Source organism: Phodopus roborovskii, unplaced genomic scaffold (genome assembly GCF_943737965.1).
Source record: "Phodopus roborovskii unplaced genomic scaffold, PHOROB, whole genome shotgun sequence".
Taxonomy (NCBI): domain Eukaryota; kingdom Metazoa; phylum Chordata; class Mammalia; order Rodentia; family Cricetidae; genus Phodopus; species Phodopus roborovskii.
In genome coordinates this window covers 25874187-25896970 of record NW_026126407.1, presented here as the reverse complement: position 1 = coordinate 25896970, position 22784 = coordinate 25874187, and the positions used below count along the sequence as shown (strand labels likewise).

The following is a 22784-nucleotide window of genomic DNA, read 5'->3' as shown; positions in this document are numbered from 1 at the left end:
GTGGGTCTGTGCCATTGCACTCTAAAAATATCCTAGTCCTTTCCTCTTCTGCTTGGGTAACGTTTGGCTTTCTCTACCACTGGGCTGTCTATGCCTTCATCCTCATACCTCCTACACTTGATTTTCTTATGTAACAAGATGCTACTTAGCTCTCCCCTTAGATACCCTGCTTCTTTTCAACTGCTGGTTTTGTTCTTGAGGACTGTGCTTGTGGTACCCTCCTGCATCCACATTTCCCTTTTCGATGTTTGACTATTTGTTTATTTAAGAAAAGGTCTCATGTATCTTAAGCTGAATTTGAACTTGATATATAGCCAAGGGTGACTTTGAACTTCTGGCCTTCCTGCCTCTACCTCATGAGTGCTGGCTATTCAACACCACACCCTGGCTTTATACGATATTAGAGATCAAAGGCATGCATCATACATGGTAGGCAAGCACTCCACCAGCTAAGAAGCTGTTGTTCTTTTTTTTTTTTTTTTAACACTCACCTGATTGTGAAATTTTCCCTGACTACATCTGGCTCTCCCCTAACTCAGGTCCATGCTCATCATTCTCTGCACATCATGTTAAAATGTTCCAGCATCCTTCAGTCTGCTCTGTAAACACTAACTCACACTACTGTGGGTTTTGGTACTTAGGACTCCTTGTATTCTCAGGGCAAGCAACTTGCTCATGTCTATTGAGTTGCCAAGTGGATGGATGGATGAATGAATGAATGAATGAATGAGTGGCAAAAGGAAAGGATGGCTTTCAGACATATCAAATGGGCTAAAATTTATTTGAATATAATTTTGACTCAGAATGGTATGCTAAAGTCAAGGTGCCTATACTTTTATGCTATGACTGCTGTGTTTTATTCCTATTAAAGATATATTCTGCATTTGGTTTTTAGGTTAAAGCCATTTACATCCATTGTGACATGTTCTCAGTTCAAAATGGTTTGCTGACACCAACACTAAAGGCTAAGAGACCTGAGCTGAGAGAGTACTTCAAAAAACAAATAGAAGAGCTTTACTCAGTCTCCATGTGAAGCTCAAGGAGGGTTCATCTCAGTCCAATGAACTTTGCAGCAATATTATAGTTATTCTTGAAAGAAAGGAACCAGAGTGACGCAGCTGAAAATGAACAAGCACCCGGTTTTGCGACTGAGCCTTTCCTGACCCAAGAAGTCTCTAACAATATTTTCTCTACCATCACCAAGTACATTTTATTTTTATTAAATGATATTGTAGCAAGCTGCTAAAAACATATTGCAAATGGCAATGTAAAAACAAATCAAGACACTTTCTCAAGAACTGTGTACCACTAAAAGTAATATATTCATTCGCAATGTTCACAGAATTCCATTAAACATAAAGGAAAAACATAACTGATATATTGTACTTAATTATTTGTGGAATAATAACCAGATATAGTGAATGTCTAGGCAATGTGGACTACCTCATTAAATAACTGTCAAGGATCACAGTTAGATCAGACTCAAAAGATAAAGCAAGATGTAGGAAGTCATGCCCAAACAAAACATGATAGTTCACATGTGACCTGACTCTCATCTTTAACACGATCATCCTTGTTGATGCAAAAGCCTTCTCTCTGATTTTTACTTTTATTCATAAAAAATGGAAATGCAGATGTTCTTTTTAAAAGTATTATATTTATTTAACAACTCTCAAAGTTCTTTCAGTACATTTTCTCATTTATCAAGCTCCCTAAAATATTCAGAACCTATGTACAAAACTACATATAGGGTGTATGTGTGTTTACAGATTTCTTACCATAATGAATCTTAAAAAAAAAAAAAGTGTGTTGACTGCAGCAAATGGATTCCTGGCAAACACTTAGGGGAAGAAACTCAATGATTTCTCAGGATGGGTGACAATTCATGTACCTGTGTTCCTACTAGAGTCTTACCCTTCCTTTTCCATTTTCAGTATATCTATTCCAGGTCTGAGTAACTTTGCTTTCTTTTCATTAAGGCAAATGTGAGGAGGAATAGATGCTATTTCCAAATAAAATTACTCTTCGATGACATGACATGGAAACACTTCTTCAAAATTTTCCTAGAAAACTATTTAAGGCCAACATAGAGGAAGACCTATTAATGGATCTTAGGATCTCTAGATGTTCCTAAGTTTGACCATAAAACCTTAATTGTACCCTATATTAAGATGCATCCTGAATCTGGGGGCCAAGATTCTGATGTAACTAAAAGCCTCGATACCATGGACAGTGCAATTCAGGTCCATGCAATAAATTGGACCTGAGGAGGGCAAGGTCCCTAGGGAAGTCTTTCTCTTCTGATGGAACAGGACTCTGAAAGTATATAGAGAACTCGTGCAGTCCACATGATCTTTCCAAATACATATATGATCAGTGTAGCAGGACAAGAGCTCCTTAGCTTTGGAAGAAATCCAACTTGGTTTAAGTGAATGTTGTCAGTTACAACTTGCATCTTCATGCAGGCCTATTGAATGGTCCCACCCATTTGTAAGTGAATGCTATCAGTTAGAACCTGCATCATTGTCCAAGTCTGTTGGATGATCTATGTCATTGACCATACACATGTTTCAGTCATGTTGAGTCTTGATCTCAGCTTCGATTGATGTAGTTACTGGAGTATTTTTTTCAAAATCTAGATACATTCCTTGGGCATACTCTCTCTGAAGACTCATTGTTGTACCTAATGTGACTTTGAATAAATGAGCAAATCCTGTCACATTAGTTTCTTTTACAGTGTGCAGGATCAAAACCTTGTACATGCTAGGCAAGTGCTGTACCACTGAGCTCCACTAAATTTGAAAGACATTTCTGACTAGACAACACATCCAAAGCCACATGTGAGAAGCATTGGCTTTTTAGACACCTAACACATGTTTGATAATTAAAATTGAAGGTCATCACCTGAATTAGATACTCATTTTAACAGCAAGGAATTTTGCATTTCAAATAAAAAAAAGCTGTTTCCCATTGCCCTTCTACTTGACTAAAATCTCATAGTTGACTTTAATTCCAACAGAATTTTTGAACATTACAATTTAAGCAAATTATTTAAAAATGTATCCTTATTCTATTTATTCTTCATTGTAGTTAGATGTGATTAATTACTGACAACCTTTGTTGTGTGTTTCTCAAAAGATTTTGTTTTTATTGAACTTCCCAATCTGTATGAGAGCTATAGCATCCTTCATGGGATGGTGCAGATGTACTTAGGAAGTTAACAGTGGGCCTTAAATGCATCACCTGTCCTCTTGCTCCTCTGTGAAACACTACTTAAGTTTGTAACAAGAAAGAAATAAAACATCATATTATCAATGAAAAAAAATCCTTCTTGCTTCAGATTTCCCAATCTTACCTCAGGTAATGAAAAATAAGTTTGTGTTTCTCTTTAACCAATATAGAGAAAAAGGCTAAGTACTTAAGACTTCTCACAGTCCCAGTGGGCACCATATACTGTTTAAAGTTGAAAGGCCAGAGAGACTTGATTCCTTAATTATAAACACATTCTTAAATGTTTGGCATTTTTATTTATTTTCCACTCAAACATGTTACTAATTCTCACATTTTCAACAAACCAACCCCATTGGGGTAAACACTATAAAACAGATGTATCCATTGCTCCCATTTGCTACAAAAGATGTCTTTATACATAGTATTGAGACTTCCCCTCCAGGTGGCAGAGAAGATTGGCTGGGTGTGATATGCAGGCCTAGCTCCATGTAATATGATGTCAAACTCAGAGGTTCAAGGAGTAGCCAAACTGTGTCTTCCTCACAAGCCTGGGGTGGGGGGAGGAACCTCAAAAATCTCCAGTGAGCATTGTACAGCTAGGTAATGTTTTAGCAATTTGAAATCAGCACTTAAAATTTGATTGTATTGCCCATGAAAGAACCAATGATAATTAAGTTTTCTGCCATAATAAATGAGTTGTTCTTTATGTTTCACATGCATTAAGCATAAAGGTGATACAGTTATTCAAAATGCAAAATACTAGAAAATGAATGTAAAGAATGGAAAATTATATATTTTGCATGAAGGTAACCTACTTACAAATTTGCTTAATATCTCAGGACAAAAGAATGAGTAATCATTATGTAAAACTAATCAATTATAAGTTGGCTGTATTTTCATGACCATTTTTTTTATTTTAAGAAAACACCACAATGGTAAAAAGGATCCTGACAGTCTTAAGCTCTCTCTTAAGTTTGCTGCATAATCCTGCCTGGGAATATACAAATAATCCCATGAGAATGAGGTCAGCATTCATGAGGAGTGGTCCCCCGAATGAGAGTCTCTTCATTGAGAATACACTAGTGGTTGTACTGCAGAGGAGATGCACAGTTAAAAAATGTAAGCAAGTGTTTCTAAATCTAGGGTTTTCAGGAGGTAATAGTGCCATTTAAGCACTCATCTGGATGCTCATTTTACTTTTCCTTGTTAAATCATTGCAATGATTGCATGGGGAGGGGAAAATGGCTATTTTTTGAAGAATTGCTTATTCTACTTTCAAATTTTGAAAATCAAGGAATTAAAATATTACTTTTTAAATATGCATAGATGTACCTTAACTGTAATTATATTTTAGTTTGCTTTGTTATAACAGCATGAACATCAAATACAAAATGCACTGATGAAAACTTTTGTAAAAAAATAAAGTTTTTTATTTCTCAAAATCGTTTATAATTTCTGTTGTATGCTTGTATGATGCAATTCCCTCTTGGGAATGTGTTTGATAATCATTAGTGTACTTAGTACCCAATCACGAAGCTTTTGTACCAGCATATTCTACATCCTCTATAAGTATTCTCACACTTTAAGTAGTTAGACATGACTAAGTATGGACAGCTTAAGTGCACTCAGGGACTTTCTGTTGTACAGGCCTTTGCTGGAACCCTTGCTACTTTCAAGTTCTGGATTGAAATAACTTCCAGTCTCCCAAAGAACTAATAACATTTCAAAATTTTCCATCAGGATAATGGTCTTTAACATTTCCATAACGTCCATCTAATCAACTAAAAACTAAAAGAAATATATAGTTTTTTTATTTCTTTTCTTTTCTTTTCTTTTTGAAACAGAGTTTCTCTGTGTAGTCCTGGCTGTCCTGTAACTTGCTCTGTAGACCAGGTTGGCCTTGAATTCACAGAGATCCACCTGCCTCTACCTCCTGAGTGCTGGGATTAAAGGCGTGCACTACCATCTCCCAGCAAAAGATATAGTTTCTTAAAATGGTGTACTTTATTTACCATGTCCAATTTGTGAAGATTATGCCATCATTTATTTGCTCTTATCTGTTCCTTTCCAGTCTACAGCCATTTGTATAGTTTAAGCCACTCTTGTTGGTTTGAAATAGTACAGTGCTTTCTTAAAATAGTCTTCATGATCCCACTCCACTTTTCCAGATTTTGCCATGACATCTTTCTAAATTGAAAACCTTGTCACAATACTTTCCTTCTCACTGTTTCTTTGAACCCTTCTTTGTAGTCTCCAGAATGAAGTTCTGACTCCTTACTTCAGTACACAAAAGCTAGTGTGTCTTCTCCTGCCACTTCCTCTGGAAGCCTTGGCTGCAATCACACCAATGACTCTCCCTTTCTTCTATGCCTTGAACTTTTTTTTTAAAGTGCCCCCCCCCACAACTTCTGTCATTTCCTTTGAAAACCCAGCCTTAGGACTGGAGAGATAGCTCAGTGGTTAATAGCACTTAGTACTCTTACAGAGTTGAATTGGGAGTTGGTTCCTAGTACTTACATCATGGCTCACAACTCCAGTGCTCATCACTCTAGTTGCAGTGAATCCGATGCCCTATTCTGGCCTCCACACTTTCCTGTATGCACATGGTACATATAAAACTTACTCAGGCACAAGCATATACATAACCAAACAAAACAAAACAAAAGTAAGCTCCTCCAAGCTTAGAAGCTTTCCAGAGGATTCACTGGTTGGTAGTCTCTTTGCCCCATCCCCACTGGGACAGTTGCTTGAGATTTTAGCTTCATATCACCCTACAGTAGCTGCTCTCAAGAAAGTCTATTAAAGGAAAATCCTCTTGGCCCTTCTTTATATGTTTCACTGAATTATGATTACAATATCTGAAGCTATATTTTACCTGCCTTTGTTATTTCTTCCATTCTTGTAATCTAAGCTTTCATTTAGATCCCTGACATCCATGGATATCACTGTAAGCAAAGCCTCTCAGTGGATCACTCAATCAATCAAGCAAACACACACCAAACATATTATTTCATAAGATTTTCTTTGGGTTTCAAGCACTCCAAAACCACAGTTTTTTCTTCAAAAATCTCATCAACATTTGAAACCTGTTTCCTCATAGAAGTTCATGTCTGACTGTTTCAAATCTAGTCTAACTCATATATGTTGAACTTGAACATACCCAGTGGTGTTCTGGGTCTATGGTGGGAGCAGTAAAATAGGTGAATGGAAGAAGTTCAAGTTAAGCCTCCTTTGTGAATACTTGCATGGCTGTTTGTATTTGGAGATGGAGAAGAGAGAGATGACTGAGTTGAGATGGCTCTGCCTACCCCACTTTCTACTCCTCCTGCCTCCTCCCTATGAGGAGGGATGAAAGCATGACCAACTTGCTAGACAAATACCCAGGTAGCTATGCCACCTATGTAAATCACCTGCCTTCATGAGCTTTCTTAGGACATGGTTTTCTCCACTGAAAAATGTGATTGTGGTGCCTATGTGCCCAGATGCATGTAGAGGTAAGAGGGAAAAATTTTTAAAACTATTTTTATTTATTTTGTGAGTATGATTGTCTGTGCCTAGGGAAGTCAGAAGAGGACATGGGATCCCCCAGGACTGACTGAAGTAATAGTCATTTCTGAGCATCCATATGGATGCTGGGAATTGAACCTGGGTCTGCAAGAGCAGCCAGATCTCATAACCACTGAGCCACTTCTCCATCCCCCAGAGAACAAGGTTTATGAATTGGTTCTTTTCTTCTATCATGGGTTCTGGAGATGGAGTTAAGTTGTTGATTTTGCATGGAAAGCATTTTTTAAAAAAATTTATGTGTATGAGTTTTGTCTGTGTGCATGTATGTGTTCCACAGGAGCCAGAAGAAGGTATGAGATTCCCTGGAATTGGAGATATAGATTAATCCTCTATGTGAGTTCACGGAAGTGAACACAGGTTCTCTGCAATAGCAGGGCATGTTCTTAGCCCCTGAATCATCTCTACAGACCCCAAGACAAGTGCTTTTACCTATTAAGACATCTCATTGGTCTTAATTCCTAAAACTCTTCACTTGTTGGCACATTGGTGAATGCTTTCATTGGGGTTGGGAAAATGGGTAACTATCTCAGTAGAGTGAGTGCTTGCCTAATATGTACCAAGCCCTGAGTTTGATTCCAGGCGCTACTGAAATATAATTAGGCAATGGGGCACCTGCCAGTAATTTCAGCACTTAGGAGGTAGAGGCAGGAAGATCAGAAGTTTATGGTCATTCTTGGCTACATAGCAATTAGATACTAGCCTGGGCTTTATGGGACTGTATTTGGAGGAGGGATAACCTTTAGGGAGTTGGGCACAGTGGCACATGCCTTTAATCCTAGTACTGAAGAGGTGGAGGCAGGTGATCTGTAGGTAATGAGTTCCAGATGCACCCTGGATAACCTTGTCTCAAACAAACAAAAACCATTTAGGGAATGGGATTACCAAAGACTAGAGAGGCTTTTGGCTTAAGCTCGTTTTGCTTTAAGTGTTTCTTACTTTTCCAGATCTAGTAGCTCCCAAGTTCCAGGGCTCCTACAAATCGTTTAAGAACATTAAGAACAGTGTTATTTGTTTTCACAGAAGTCACCCAAAGCAATGAGAGGAGCCAGGAGACTTGGTATATGAATGAGAGGCTGTTTGCATGTCGTGGGCATGCCCCCCAAAAGAATGTCGGACTGTGATTACTACTCAGAGTGCAGCAAGACTGTGAGATCTCTGACTGAAGGACCCGTTGTTATTTATTCATGTTCCCACAACACAGTGCCTAAGGCAGCAAGGTGCTTGGCCAATACTAAGTCAGTGACACAAAGCACTGATATACCTAAGCAGGCAAGACTGCTCATAAGGATCCCTTTGCTCTTTACAAAGCAATATTTTGATGAGTAATAGATAGCCATAATATTCCATGAGCCAATTTTCAATTGTAAAATTCAGTATAATTTTATTACGAAAATTCAGTTTGCATTCACATACATACTACTGGACTCTCAGGATGAGGGATGAGTAGGAGAACCTGAGTTCAGATCCCCTGTATCTACTTTATAAAGTTGACAGGGCCTTGTGCATCTGTAAGCACCTTGCTGGAGAGGCAGACAGGAAAATGCCCGGAGTGTGTCAACCATGCAGTCTAGGCCAAATCAGTGTACTCCAGGTTTGCTAACAGACTGAATCTTAAACAAAAGCGGTGGAGGTTTAGAAAGTCCTCTGGCCTTCTCGAACATGTATACTCATCTGCATACGAGCACACACAATACTCTTCCTAATGTCATCTTTACAGACTGCATTTTCAGTATTGTCGAATGCTGCTTTTTTTTTTTTTAAGAATAAAAACATGGTTGCGATGTGCTTGATATACTTATCAGATAAAGCCATCTCTAACAAATCTGCCCTGAGTGAGTGAGGTTAACTTCCCATTCTCACTCCCTGAGCTCAGAGACTTAAAACTCCATGGCTAGGGTCAAATACAGTGCTCAGAACAGCTGGATGTGAATAACAGGTGTTGGGTCATTCTAACTAAAAGCAATGACCTGCTGGGCACAGGTGTGTGTGTGTGGGTGGGTGGATGGTGGTGGTGTGTCTGTGTGGTGTGTGTGTGTGTGTGGTGTGGGGGGATGTGTGTGTGTGTGGTGTGTATGTGTGGTGTAGGGGGCTTGTGGTGGTGGTGGTGTGTGTGTGTATGTGTGTGTGTGTGTGTGTGTGTTTGTGTGGTGTGGGGTGGGTGTGTGGGGGCGGTGGTGTGTGTGTGTGTGTGTGTGTGTGTGTGTGTGTGTGTGTGTGTGTGTGTGTGTGCGAACCAAACTTAAGGAGTCTGGTTCAAGTTCAGTAACTCAGAGGCAAGTCTCATAGCCCAGGCCTTGCTTTGCCGGTAACAGGGCGTGGCCGGAGCTGTCCACCATCTTCCCAGAAGCCTTTGCGACTATAAAAAGCAGTCTTGAGGGAGGCACCTGCACAGCAGGGCGTTGCACTGTGGGTGGCCAGTTCCCCAAGAAGGCGATGGACAAGATGGGACGTGTAGGGCACTCTGACATGGGTGGAGTGGCCATGTGGCCTCGACGGGTCTATACCCACAAGAAAAGGGCTGGTGAGAGGCTCAACCTCACCCCAAAGCCGGACCTAGCCCTCCCTGGGAAGACAGAGGCGCCGCCAGGTCGAAGTTCAGCAGGCCTGGGTGGCGAGTGGGCCTTGGCCGGGCCTCGACTGGGGTTGAGTAGGGGCACGAGCAGGTTCCCTGAAACATGGCACCCTCTCGCAGGTCTGAAGGGAAAGGGCAAAGAGCAGGGATTGCGGAAGATTACTGAAAACGAAGAATTGAGCAGACCCAGAGGTAGCAGCTCACAGCTGCCAAGGTGGGTAGCCTAGGATAACAGCCCTGAGCAACTTCGCTTTTTCAGAAAGTTTTAAGTTTAGCTTCAGCTTAGTAGGCTTTAATTCAAGGAGTCAAGGGAGAAGATGAATGTTCTGGTTCTGCTCCCAAAACACGGACCCAGGTCCATGGGGGTAGGGGGCAGAGTGCACACATATTCTCTTACATCTTTTTCTCACATATGTGTGTGTTATGTTATATATGCATTTACAGGTAACACACATATATATTTATTTATGAATGACAGTATCATGTAGCCCAGGCTGGCCTCAAATTCCCTACTTAGTAGAGGTTGCCCTTAACAGATATTCATGCCTCCACCTCCCAAATCTGGAATTAAAGATTTGTGCCATTATGCTGGGGTTTAAGGCACTCTACAAACTGAGCTACAGCCCCCAGCCCAGACAGATTCATTTTAGTATAGAAGGCTTGCCAAGTTACTTAAAAATGAACCTCTAGGCAAGCATTTGTGGCATCATTCAGCCTTTGGTGCAAATCTCGTAGTTGGTTCTCCAAGATGTCTTTAAAGGAACTTTCAGATTTTAAACTACAAAAAGACATAGTCAAAGACAGATGCTGTAAACTGTTTTGTTTATTTGCAGTCAGTTAAGTGTTACAGGAGGGGAAAGCCTGCGAGAAAATAGTCCTGGCAAGGAGACCTCAGATAAGAAGATAACTCCACTGAGAGTATGTATGTTTCTCCCATGCTTACATAAATTAAGGTAGAGACGGGTAGAAGCTGAGGTGACTCTGGATAAAAGAATGAACTTTGTTAATTGGTATCTAATAGTTTCTAGTGTTTTTATTGCATTGATATGTCTTTACCTAGGGAGCCCTTGGGTTTCTTAAGTAGGTTCATAATTATGCACTTCCAACTTTTTCACATCTTTTAGTGAATACTGGGGGAGATGTTACTTATTATTGTTCTATTTTTCAGATTCAAAATATTAATTTTTTTATATGGATGAAAGCTTTTTTCCCAAAATCTTAATATTTTAAGACCATTTTCATGTTTTCCATTTGAGTGTCCATTGGCAAATAGAAACATGATTGAGCACTAAGGATTCAGTATGCTACAGAGCATTCTAATATTCTTTTATTATAATCTAACTTTTTGAGGCAGGACCTTCACTGCATAGCAGAAGCTATCTTTAAACTTATAATTCTTCTGCCTCAGCCCACCAGACCTGTGTTTAGGAAATGACAGTTTCACATAAGACATTTAAAAAGAGGATTTTGATATTGTATTTTAACAGTATATGGTGAAGTATTCTGTGTAGATGATTTAAATATTCAAAATACCATAAAACTTTCTTCAAATTGCTGCATATTTCTGTGCTTTAAAAACATTTTACAATTTATGTATTACCTTGTTATTAAATAGTCTTAAAGTATTTATAATATTTTAGTGTCTTCAAAATATATCTAATAGATATACTAAAATGTGTTTGACTGTCTTATTGAGATTGAGAGACCAAGTTTCCAGTGTTTTTGTGGGCATTGATAGACACACTTCTATAGGATTTTCTTTGTTTCTCAGGTTGTAATTTAAGATAAGTACTTTGCATTAGGCCAAAGGGTGGATGTGTTCAACATTTTGTAATTAATGTTGGCAAATCAGCACACTCTTATTCAAAACGATAAAAGATGAAACACTGCATGTTATCTTCTTTTCCATTTCTTTGAATGCATATGAAATCAGTCCTTTTTTCTCATTTATTGTCCATTTGTATTTCTTCTGTTATGAAGTATCTGTTCATTATATACCGAAGATAGTTTTACACACATACCAAATATTTTCATTGACTTATGAGTCTTTAATTTTATTATTTTGGACTTTTATATCACTTTTTCTTTTGATTTATTTTGCTCTTTATTTAAAGAGTTAGGAAAAGTCCTTCCTTCCTAGGGGAACGGAAAAATATTCACCTTCTGTTTACTATTTTGTCTCACAATACTGAGTTGATTATCAATAGTTCCTCACGTTGATTCTTAGCAATTTAGTATTTATTTTTTGATTTAATATTGAATAGCAGATTATGTGTGATCAATATTCTCATATATCCATGAAATTAACATACAAACTTGACATCCATTTTTCAAAACAAACCAAATATCAAAAGAATAAAATTAAATTAAAATATCCATATCACAATTTGTACTATATCTTTAATTCTTATTTTTCCTCATAGGAGTCAGTGACTAATGACTTCAAGATTGACAGTTGTTCATCAAGTAGTGAACTAGTTTCAGGTAAGACTAACAGGTAACAGCCTTTTGTCTCTTCTCCAAACATATGCACTCATTTGTATTGCTTGGCATCTCATTTTGGTGAAACAGAAGATGTCTTTCCCCTAGTCTAACATGAATCCTTCTGACTGTGTTCTACGCATTTACACCAGTACATACAGAACTGTAGTTGTGACATGTTACAAAAGAGAATGACTTGAATGTAATCAATTTTGCTTAGCTGGAAATATTAGGAAATGCTTCCATGTGAGGGGAGTATCTGAAGTGAGATCTGAAGGTAAATAGCTATTCAAAAAGATGGCAAAGAGAAATCCATGCAAAAGAAACAATATGTACAAAAGTGTTCCTGCAGGCCTTGCTGGCACCCAAAGCTGGAGGAGTCACAGTAGGGCCTGCTGCTGGACACCAGGGCCAGAGCAAGTAAGCTCAGGGCAGAGGCAGGTACAGCTGACACAAGGGCTGCATCATGCCTTGAGGAGTGGACCTGCCAGTGTGGATCCAAGTTATGACCCTAGTGGACCCAGCGTTACATACAATGCAGTGGTGCCTCTTGATTCTGAGATGAGAGGATGTAAGAAGAAGTTTTACTTCTTGAACCCTTGTGAAAAGTATCAAGCCAGATGCCACTTCCATGGAAACTGAGTTTGTACATTTTCAAAATAGTTGTAGTCACCATACAACTTGTTGAATTTTGTTTAATCAGTGGTGTGGTTGCTTTCAAAGAAGAGGACACCATTGCTTTTAAATACTTGGCTTTTGAGAGACTATGCTCATGCAGATGAAGATGACTGTCCTAGTTAGAGTTACTATTGCTGTGATGAAACACCATCACCAAAGCAAGTTGGGGAGGAAAGGGTTTATTGGGAGTATGCTTTTCATCACAGTTCATCATTGAAGGAAGTCAGGACAGGAACTCAAATGAGCTCCTGGAAGCTGGAGCTGATGTAGAGGACATAAAGGGGTGCTGCTTACTGGTTTACTCCCCATGACTTGCTCAGTCTGCTTTCTTTTGGTTAGTTATTTATTTTAATTTCATTTTACATGCCAGTCACAGTTCCCCCCTCCACCTGTTCTCCCACCTCCCTCATCTTCCTCCCAGCCCACCATCCATCTATTCCTATCAATGAGTAAGGGCTGTCATGGGGAGTCAACAAAGCCTGGCTCATTAAGATGAGGCCAGACCAAGCCCTCCCCACTGCATTGAGGTTGGGCACAGCATCCCACCATAGACAATGAACTCCAGCAAGCTAGCTCATGCACCTCGTCCTACTGCCAGGGGCCTGTCAGATAACCAAGCTACACCACTGTCTCCCACATGCAGAGGGCCTAACTCAGTCCCATGGAGGCTCCATAGCTGTTGGTCTAGGGTTCATGAGTTTCCAGGAGCTTGGTTCAGCTACCTCTATAGATTTCTCCTTCATGATCTTGACCTCCCTTGCTTCGTTCTTACAGAAATCAGGACTACCAGCCCAGGAATGGCCTGCCCATGGTGGGTTGGGCCCTCACACATCAGTCACTAATTAAGAAAATGCTCTACAGGTTTGCCTACAACCCCATCTAATGGGGCATTTTCTCAATTGAGGCTCCCTTTTCTGTGATGACTTCAGCTTGAGTCAGTTAACATAAACCTATCCAGCACAATGACCATGTCTGCACATGTGCATCATGAATACCCAAGAAGACACTTATGAGAACACCTTTTTATGCTTTTTCAATAATCATTACCATCTAATGAAAATTTCCCTGATGACATTTGATTATTGACAAAATTAAGACAATAGAATTGGCTTACAACTTACAAGCAGCAGTAAAAGAAAGGGCCCATGCTTTCTTCTAAGGAGACCTCAAATCTCAACAGTGATAATGAAATAAATACATTTAGACTTCTAAATGCACCTTCAGCACTGGGCTTATTCATCCTTCATACTGGAATTTTACTGGCTCCTACAAAGACACTGAAATATAGATGATTTCTTCCCATGAGATACCAGATTGTTAGGTCTTTCATAATATGATTACTTTGATAACAAAGCTCACAGAGGCAAAATCAAAATCTATTTTGACATTTGTGCCAACATCTAGAAATATGAAACTATCTAGATCCACTGAGAAAATGCTTTGGTATGTCTTGCTGTTTGAGGCTTCTCAGGAGCCATTGTTATTAATATAAGTGATCAAGGATATTTCTAAATCTCTTGGTAAAGAAGAAAATACAGCATGTGTGTGGTACTGGCTAGCCTTCAGTCTTTGCTTAGATCAATCAGAAGAACATCGCAGTGTGACTGTTCAGCTGTCTGTACTTACAGCTTTTGGGGAACAGGTTTCCCCACTATCATTGATACAGACAACTGTAACAGAAACAATTTAACATCAAACCAGATACTAAAATGCATTAAAAAGCAATTGGGTACTTTGCCTACATTCCCACTAAGGAGCTAGGAGACTGAGCGAATAATCAAGTAATTTAAAGACTATTAAAGTTAAAAATAGTAATAATAAGGATTAAAAAAGAAGCCATGCATGATGGAGCATACCTTTAATCCCAGTGCTCAGGAAGCAGAGGCATTAGGATCTCTGTGAGTTTCAGTACAGACTACTCTACATAGTGAGTTACAGAACAGCCAGGGCTGCATAGGATGATCCTGTCTTAATTAAAAAAATAAAAATAAAAAAAGAAAGAAAGAAAGAAAGAAAGGAAGAAAGAAAAGGCAAGTAGGAGGTAGGGAAAGGGGAGTAAAGTAGGAATGAGGACAAGCTGTAAGGGTTATATTTTGTGCATGCTTATAATAACTTTTGCAGTTTGATATTATCTGAGTTCAAGCTGCTTTTCCCAGTGTCCATTGCCTAAATAGCAACTTGTGACCCCAAGTTTGTATCCAGGTCAGCGCGCGTACACCTGTGTGTGTGTGTGTGTGTGTGTGTGTGTGTGTGTGTGTGTGTGTTGTGTGTGTGTGTGTGTGTCAGTGCTAAATTTTGCTGTTGTTGCTGTCAGAGCAGTTTGAGTTTCTCTACAGGTTGTCTTTCTTGGCAGCCTTGGTTCAGGGTGTATATCTGGGCCCTTTATGAACACTGATTACCACACAGTGTGTAGCTCTTCTATTTATAATGTTGCTTTTGCATTGTCTTTCCCCCAGATCTCTTTTATACTTTTTATTTTAAGGAAACATCTCACTGAATTTCCCAGACTGGCCTTAAATTTTATAAACCAGATAGAATTTCCTGCTTCAGCCTCCTGAGTAGGTAGGACTATAATCCTATTCCATGAAGCATGAACCAACATGCCTACCTTAGTGTTAGTTTTTTAGTTTATGGTATAAACTAAGTTTTTAAAATTTATTTTTAATGTGTAGGAGTGTGTCTGCATGTATGTATATGTACCACATGTGTGTGTGTGGTGTTCAAGGAGAATGTCTCAGACTCTGTGGAAACAGAGTTAGGAGTGGTTGTTAGCTGCTACACAGATGAAATCCAGGCGATCTGCAAGAAAATCAGGTGTTCTTAACTGCTGAGCCATCTCTTCAGCTCAGTTTTTGTTTTGTTTTCTTTGGGGTTTTGTTTTTGGGGCTGAAGGGCTTGGACCCAGGGCTTCACACATGCTGGCAAGCATTCTACCACAAAGTCACACACCCAACCTTTAATTTGGTTTTACATATGCATATGAAGTTACTCTAATACAATTTGTTTAAAAGACAATCTTCTCTCCACTAAACTACTTACATGTCTTCATAAAAGTCTGTGCACATACATGAGCATATTTCTGGGATGTCTGTTCAGTCTTTTGTTGATCTTTTTTTCATTTGTGTTAGTCTGTCTTTTTTTGGGGGGGATGGAATAACTGGAGTCATCCTTTTTTCTTTTTAGCTAGTGAATTGCTTATATATAGAACTTGAAGTTTTGAGCTAGAATTACAGCTGAAATGAATAAAGAATAGGCCATAAAGGTAAAATTTAGGGAAGAATTAAAATGTGTTTATCAACATCAAAGTATTTTTGTCTAATATTTAAATCAAAATTACTGATAATATTATGACTTTCTAATTGTGTATGAAGTCAGTGTTAAATTCTTGGTATATAACTATGTGTATATTTCTACAGATGTGCATTAGTGGGATTCCAGTCTATTCTCTATTCTGTTCATCCTTTTTTATTTCACTTTATTTTACAGGGCTAACTGTGGAGCCTGATATTTCCAGTTGTCCCTTGAGTTGTTCAGACATAGACTCATATTCAAAGAGTCCTGAAGAGAGTAGAAGTAGTAGCTTCTCATCACCTGAGATCTTCAGAGGATCAGATTACTTGGGTGAGAGTAGAATTTTCTCCTTCATTGGCTGAGCTATAAAATTGTTGTTTTGTCCATAGATTTTTACAGTGAATACATTTGCACATAATGAAGTGAAGGTATATTTGTTTTTAGGTATAATGCCATCTGGGTGTGCTTCTATTTGTTTTCTTTATTTTGTGCAGTTTTCTTACTCCAGTATATAACATGTTAAGTAGGCCCAATCCCTGCTTGAATTTTCTTCATGCTATTTACATTTATTATTTATTATAAAAAGAGCCTTTGGTTGATGACAGAAGATAACATAGGCTTTTCTTTATAACATCCTGCAACAACAGAAAAGTGCCTTTTTCTTTTCGAATATAAACTCTTAAAGATACAGTGAGTTAGAAAGAAGAAGGTATGAATCCTCAGCCAGACATAAAAAGACAAGTATTGTATATTTTCCTCTCATATGTTGAAACAAAACAGAAAAGTGACTTGAAAGTAAAAGAGGAGAATCTAGGGCAAAGGAGACCTAGTGGAGGAAAGAGGAAGGGAGGGAGGGAGGAAGGAAGTTTCTCTATCTCAACATCCCAAATGCTGGGATTCTCTAGAGATGTATCTTTTGGAAAGTTATTTATTTATTTTTTTTTTTTTTGGTTTTTCGAGACAGGGTCTTTCTGTATTGCTTTGGAGCCTATCCTGGAACTAGCTCTGTAGACCAGGCTGGCCTTGAACTCATAGAGTTCTGAGTTCCACCTGCCTCTGCCTCCCGAGTGCTGGGACTAAAGGCATGTGCTACCAATGCCTGGTGGGATATTTTCGTCAGAGGGATTATGGATTAGATGTTAATAATAGGGATACTTTGATGTTTTGATATGTTCATCTAAATTACTCATTTCTCTGTGGTAGTTTTCTATTCTTTCACTTTGGATTAGCTATGTAGCTTGCTTTGAGCAACAGAGTATCAGTAAACAAATATAATAAGGCCTAGAAATGTGCTTACTTGGTTGGACTTATGCTTTTGTGCTTTTAGAATGGTGAAATATACATATCCTAATTAACTTCTATTACTGTTCTGGGACCCAAGAATGATGGGTAATAATAATCTACTGGAGATAACTTGGAAAGCTGCACAGAGATGTTCCAGTTGGTCTTCAGATCTGTCATCTGAAGCAGAACTACCCAGTCTAGCCACAATAATAGAGGGTACACATGATAAAACTATAGCTGATGTCATGTTCAATGGAAGAAAAAAACTTAAAGGATTCACTAAGATCAGGAACATGATAAAGTGTCCACTCTCATCATTCCTATTCAATATATCTCTTGATATTCTAGCTAAAGAAGTAAGAAAAGAAAAGGAAATAATAGTGATATGACTAGGGAAGGAAGAAATCCAATTATTCTTATTTGCAGATGAGATGATTCCATAGGTAAAAGACCCTAAAGATTCTGCTAGGACATTCTCAGAACTGGTAAACCTTTTTGGCAATGTAGCAAGGTACGAAATTAACATTAAAAATGTCCAATTAACCTCTCTGTGCCCCAAAGACAAACATGCTGAAAGAGAAATCTGGGAAGCAATCCCAGGAATTCACAATATCCTTGCTCAAAATAAAATGCCTTAGAATAAACCTAACCAAGAGAGTGCTAGACCTTTTATGATGAAAACTTTAATACAGTGAAGAAAGAAACTGAGGAAGATACCAGGAGAGACCTCTCATACCCATGGATTGAAAAATTAATATTGTAAAGATGTTCATCCTATCAAAAGCAGTATGAAGATTCAATGAAAATATCAATCAAAATTCCAATTCCATTCTTCCCATAAATACAAAAGGCAATTGTGTGTTTGTATGTGTGCACAAGTGTGTGTAGATCATGGAGCTCACCAATTTTCTAGACTGGCTGGCCAGCAAGCACCAGGATCTTCCTGTTTCTACCTCCCCAGCACAGGAGTTAGAAATGCTGCTACCATGACCCAACTTTTTTTTTTCATGCTCAACTTTTTTTATGTGGAAGCTGCCAATCAAACTTGGCTCCTCAGCAAGCACTTTATCAACTAAGCCATCTCCCCAGCTGCAAAGCAAAGCAATCTTAAAATTTCAGGGAAGCACAACAGATCCTTGGTAGCCAAAGCAATCTTGGACAAGGAGGATAATACTCTAAGATTCAATTAACAATGAACTGTAGGAACAGAAACAGAATGATACTGGCACTTAAACAGACACAAAAATCATTGGAATAAATCAGAGAACCCAGGTAGATGTCTGTACAGCTACAGACACCTGAATTTTGGCAAATACACCAAAAATAAACATTGTTGAAGATATCCTCTTCAACAAATGATGCTGGTGTCTTAGTTTTCTGTTGCTGTGATAAACATCATCACTAAAAGCAACTTGTAGAGGAAAAGGTTTAAAACAGTCTTACAGCTTATAGTCTGTCTAGAGAAGTCAGGCTGAGAACTCGAGGCAAGAACCTGGAGGCAAGAACTGATGGAGGAGTGATGCTTACTGGCTCACTCCTTTTATCGTGATCAACCTGTTTTCTCATACCATCCAGGACCCTAGGATGCAGGAATGACAGCATCACCAATAATGGCCCTCCCATATAAATCTTTAATTAAGAAAATGCCACACAGGCTTGACTACAGACCAATCTGGTGAGGATATTTTCTCATTTGAGATTCCTTTTCCCTAAATGACTCTACCTTGTGTCAAGTTGACATAAAATTAGCCAGCATAATTGACCCTTTTTTAACTTGATAACATACAAACACATCACTATTCAACTAGAATCTTTCTTTGTCATTTGTCTCGAAGATGGTATATTAATATTAACAACACAATATAAAACATTCCAGCTCTTAAAAGTTCCAGTCTTTAAAATTTCAAATACTTTACAAGTTCTGTCACTTGCCATTCATGGTGGTACATGACTTTAATCCTAGTTCTCAGGAAGCAGAGGCAAGTGAATCTCTGCGAGTTTGAGGCTAGCCTGATCTACATAGTAATTTCCAGGGCAGACAGGTAACATCCAGAGGTCCTGTCTCAAAAATAAAAACAAACAATAATAAAAATTCAGTCTCTTTAAAACATCCAAAGTCTCCTTCAAAGTTCAGAGTTTCTCTAAAATATCAAAAGTCTCTCTAAAATTCCAAAGTCTCCCCAGGCAGTGAAGTCACATACCTTTAATTCCAGCACTTGGGAGGCTGAGACAGGCAGATCTCTGTGTGTTTGAGGCCATCCTGGTCTACAGAGTAAGTTTGAGGACAGCCAGAACTACACAGAGAAACCCTGTCTTGAAAGACAAAGACAAAAACAAACAAACAAACAAACAAAAAGATTAAGTAAATGAAATACATAGATAACTAAATCATCTGGGGAGATAGGAAGACATTGACTCAGGAAAAGCAAAATATTGCCATGATATACCAGAAGAATAAGATTTTTGTAGTATTTTATCATCATATCATCTAATATGTCTGGAGATATATCTCAGTGGTAGAAAGCTTATCCAGCATGCATGAGGCCCTGGGTTCAATCCGCAGTCTCCATATGTAAAAAGAATATCTGATGATATAATTGTATACTATGGGCATAGTAGAAAGTCACAGATAGCAACAGGGATAGCACCCTTCCATAGCCAAGGTCAATAGAAAACCTAGAACTAATACCAGGTTATAGCAGTGTGACTATGTTGCTCACTGGCACGAGACTATGAGAGTCAGCCAGTTTTGTGTATCATGCCATCCTGTAGCTCAGTGATCTCTGTAAAGAAAAAATCTAGACAGAAGACAGAGACCTGGAATAAACCATAGATTCTTATCTTGATGCCATCCTTGTGTTTTGTTCTATTCAAAACCTTCAATTACCATAATCTGGAATAGATAGAACTCTAAATTTGGGGACATGAAGTAACCTGGCACTTGTAGGCTTTTCAAAGTTTTATGTCATTTTTAAACTTTGAAATTACATTTACTTATTTATGGTGTATACCATGACATATTCTGCTTTTTAGATTGGGAGCATCCCAAGTTGGAAGAATATAAGACCTGCAAGAATTCCACTCTTCTAGACACCAGTAAAGCAGTAGCTGTAGAGAAGGTACCACAGCTTGCAAACCTCTCAGCAATTCTGAGTGAGTTTTACATTGATTTTTCTCTGTCATCTATGTTGGGAAATGAAAGTAGTTTTTTTTCTCTCATAAATGATTTCTAATTTAAACCCCAAGCCAAGATTGTTTTTGGCTACAAATAATACCTAACAATAGTTTTAGTACACATGGGTTTCTATTTTATTGTTTATATTTTACTTACTATGTGTGTGCATGCATGATACACAAGCATTTGCATGTGCTGTACTGCACATATAGACTTCAAAGAACAGCATGAAGGAGTTCTGGGGAACAAATTCACATTGCCATCCTCAGCAGCAAGCACCTTTATCCAAGAAACCACATTGCCAATCCTTAATTTTAAAAATTACATTTATTTAGTATGTGGATGTGGGTGCATGCACATATATGTGTGCCATAACATATTTGTAAAGATCAGAGGAAAACTTTTGGAAGCTGGTTTTCTCCTTCACAACATGAATCCTGGGGATTGAACTCAGGTCCTTGGGAATGTTTGGCAAATACTTTACTGACTGAATCTCTCCCAGCCCAATACAATTTTTTTTGTTACTGTTGTTTGTTTGCAGTGGTAGAGATTGAACATAGAACCTTGCACATGCTTGGCATGCTGTCATCTCACTGGTCCACCTCATTTTTCAATATAGGCTTTCTGACTATGCCTGGCCATCATTGGTTAAGCCAAATACATGGGTTTTGTAATTGACAAGTCATTGTTTTCTCATTGTAAAATGGGGAAAAATAAGTTGGTGTGTTTGACTGACTTGGTGATTGTAAAATTCCCAAGGTAATAATTGTGAAATATTCAGATTATAAAGAGCTACCCAAATATTTATGTATCTCATAATACTTTCTTATGTTTTAGTTTGATATTTTCAAAATACCTTTGCATAATTTAAGAGACATATATGAAAAACACTATAAAAGAGTCAAACATAAAATCAGGTGTTCTGTCACTATGTATGCTGAAGAGAAATATTTATTTTTGCCCAGGATAATTTTAGCTTCTGATGTGCCTTTGGATTATCTCTATGTCTAATGGATTAATTTTTCCCCCTTTGGTAGGTTCTTCTTCAGAAAACTATGAGAAATGCCATAGAAAAATGTAAGAACTAAAAATTTTGATACTGTACTTTTCAAGACCCTTTATTGTAAGTGCTATATAATAGTGATGACTGCCATTCCACAAACTCAGAATAGCTTCATTCATCCAGTGTTTGATGGGTACTTACTCTGGTCCAGGAGTATTCTAATAGCTGGGATACAGTAAGAAGTAAAAACAATTAAACACAAAATTGCTGCCCTCATCACATCCACATTACATTTTGGAGAGAGAGAGAGAGACAATAGACAAGTGAATATGCTGCTACATGCTGTGATGTAAAGGACAGTATCAAGAAAGGTAAAGCAAGGTGGACTTTGGGGTGTTGGAGTTGAAGTTTGCTACTTTAAATAATGTGGTGGGAGGCTGCCATTGGAAAGACATCATTTGAACAGTTATCTAAAGGAAGGGCAAGTTAGGCAAAGAGCACTTTAGGTCCAAAGAATAGACAGAGGAGGGTCTGAGGTAAGAGGCTGAGCTTCTAGGACATTTGAAAGTAGAATTAACAAGATTTGTTGGTAGACCCAGTGGTGGAGTGTGAGAGAAAGTGGTCAAGGCTGACTCCACAATTTTGAGCTAATAGCATATGTGTCAAATAACAATTAATAAAAATCAGTGGTATATTTTTTTATCAAAGTTATTTTGTCAAAATTGAATCAGGCTTCATTTTGTGGGGATGTATCAATCAAGCATTTATGAATTCATGTTGGCTGCTAACCAGACAGCTTTGGATACCCAACTTTGTGTGCTAATTGCAATCATTTCAAGATTTTTCTTCTCTTCTTTGGTTCTCTCTTAGTCTGGATTTTTGTAAGTCTACAGAATTGATAGTTTAGTCCTTGCACAACTACCAAAGCGATTTTTCTCATGGTGAAGAAGATGGAAAGGCACTTTTTTCTTTCTAAATTTATATTAAATAAAAGTAGAAAAATATTCTATTCTAGTGGATTGCAAATAATGACATCATCTAAATTGAACTGGAATTTTATTTTTTTTTTAGATTTTTGGTCATCTGAAAGGAAAAAAAACCTTATTCATTGTGAATTGTGATTCTAATCATGTGCACTATTCAGTGTAACATTGAGAGTTTCCATTAAATATGCAGATGATTATATAGTTTTCTTAAAGCTTAAGAACAGACTGACCTCTATTGGAACAATAACAATGGATTATTTGTATAATTGTTTCAAAACACTCTGTTTTAGGGGGAATTATTGTGGGGATAGTTATTTTTAAATAATACTAATATTGCTTATGTTGAGGCTCTTGCAAAAATATGAATAGAATTGCTAAGGAGCAGACTGAGAAGTGTGTTTTTGGAGGAATATATTTGTTTCAGAGCATGCATACTGAACTGAGAGTTTGTGATAGAGATAGGATCTAAGTTCAAGGGGCTGGCCTCAATCTGAACTGTGAAAGACCTTGAGGGTG

At 38.1% G+C, this 22784-nt stretch overlaps 2 protein-coding genes across 2 annotated transcripts in view; both read left to right on the top strand.

The window, feature by feature from the left end:
* Positions 1–1367, top strand: part of Acsl6 (acyl-CoA synthetase long chain family member 6) — a 57799-nt gene extending 56432 nt beyond the window's left edge. Inside the window, exon 21 of the mRNA XM_051180685.1 lies at positions 896–1367. Within this exon, the coding sequence (XP_051036642.1) occupies positions 896–1033 (138 nt within the window). The 3' untranslated portion in view covers positions 1034–1367. The remainder of the gene's footprint in view (positions 1–895) is intronic.
* A 7824-nt stretch (positions 1368–9191) lies between these two features.
* Positions 9192–22784, top strand: part of Meikin (meiotic kinetochore factor) — a 44392-nt gene continuing 30799 nt past the window's right edge. The window contains exons 1-7 of the mRNA XM_051181549.1: positions 9192–9385; positions 9491–9584; positions 10204–10288; positions 11797–11854; positions 16016–16150; positions 20138–20257; positions 21317–21356. Coding sequence (XP_051037506.1) covers positions 9232–9385; positions 9491–9584; positions 10204–10288; positions 11797–11854; positions 16016–16150; positions 20138–20257; positions 21317–21356 — 686 coding nt within the window. The 5' untranslated portion in view covers positions 9192–9231. The remainder of the gene's footprint in view (positions 9386–9490; positions 9585–10203; positions 10289–11796; positions 11855–16015; positions 16151–20137; positions 20258–21316; positions 21357–22784) is intronic.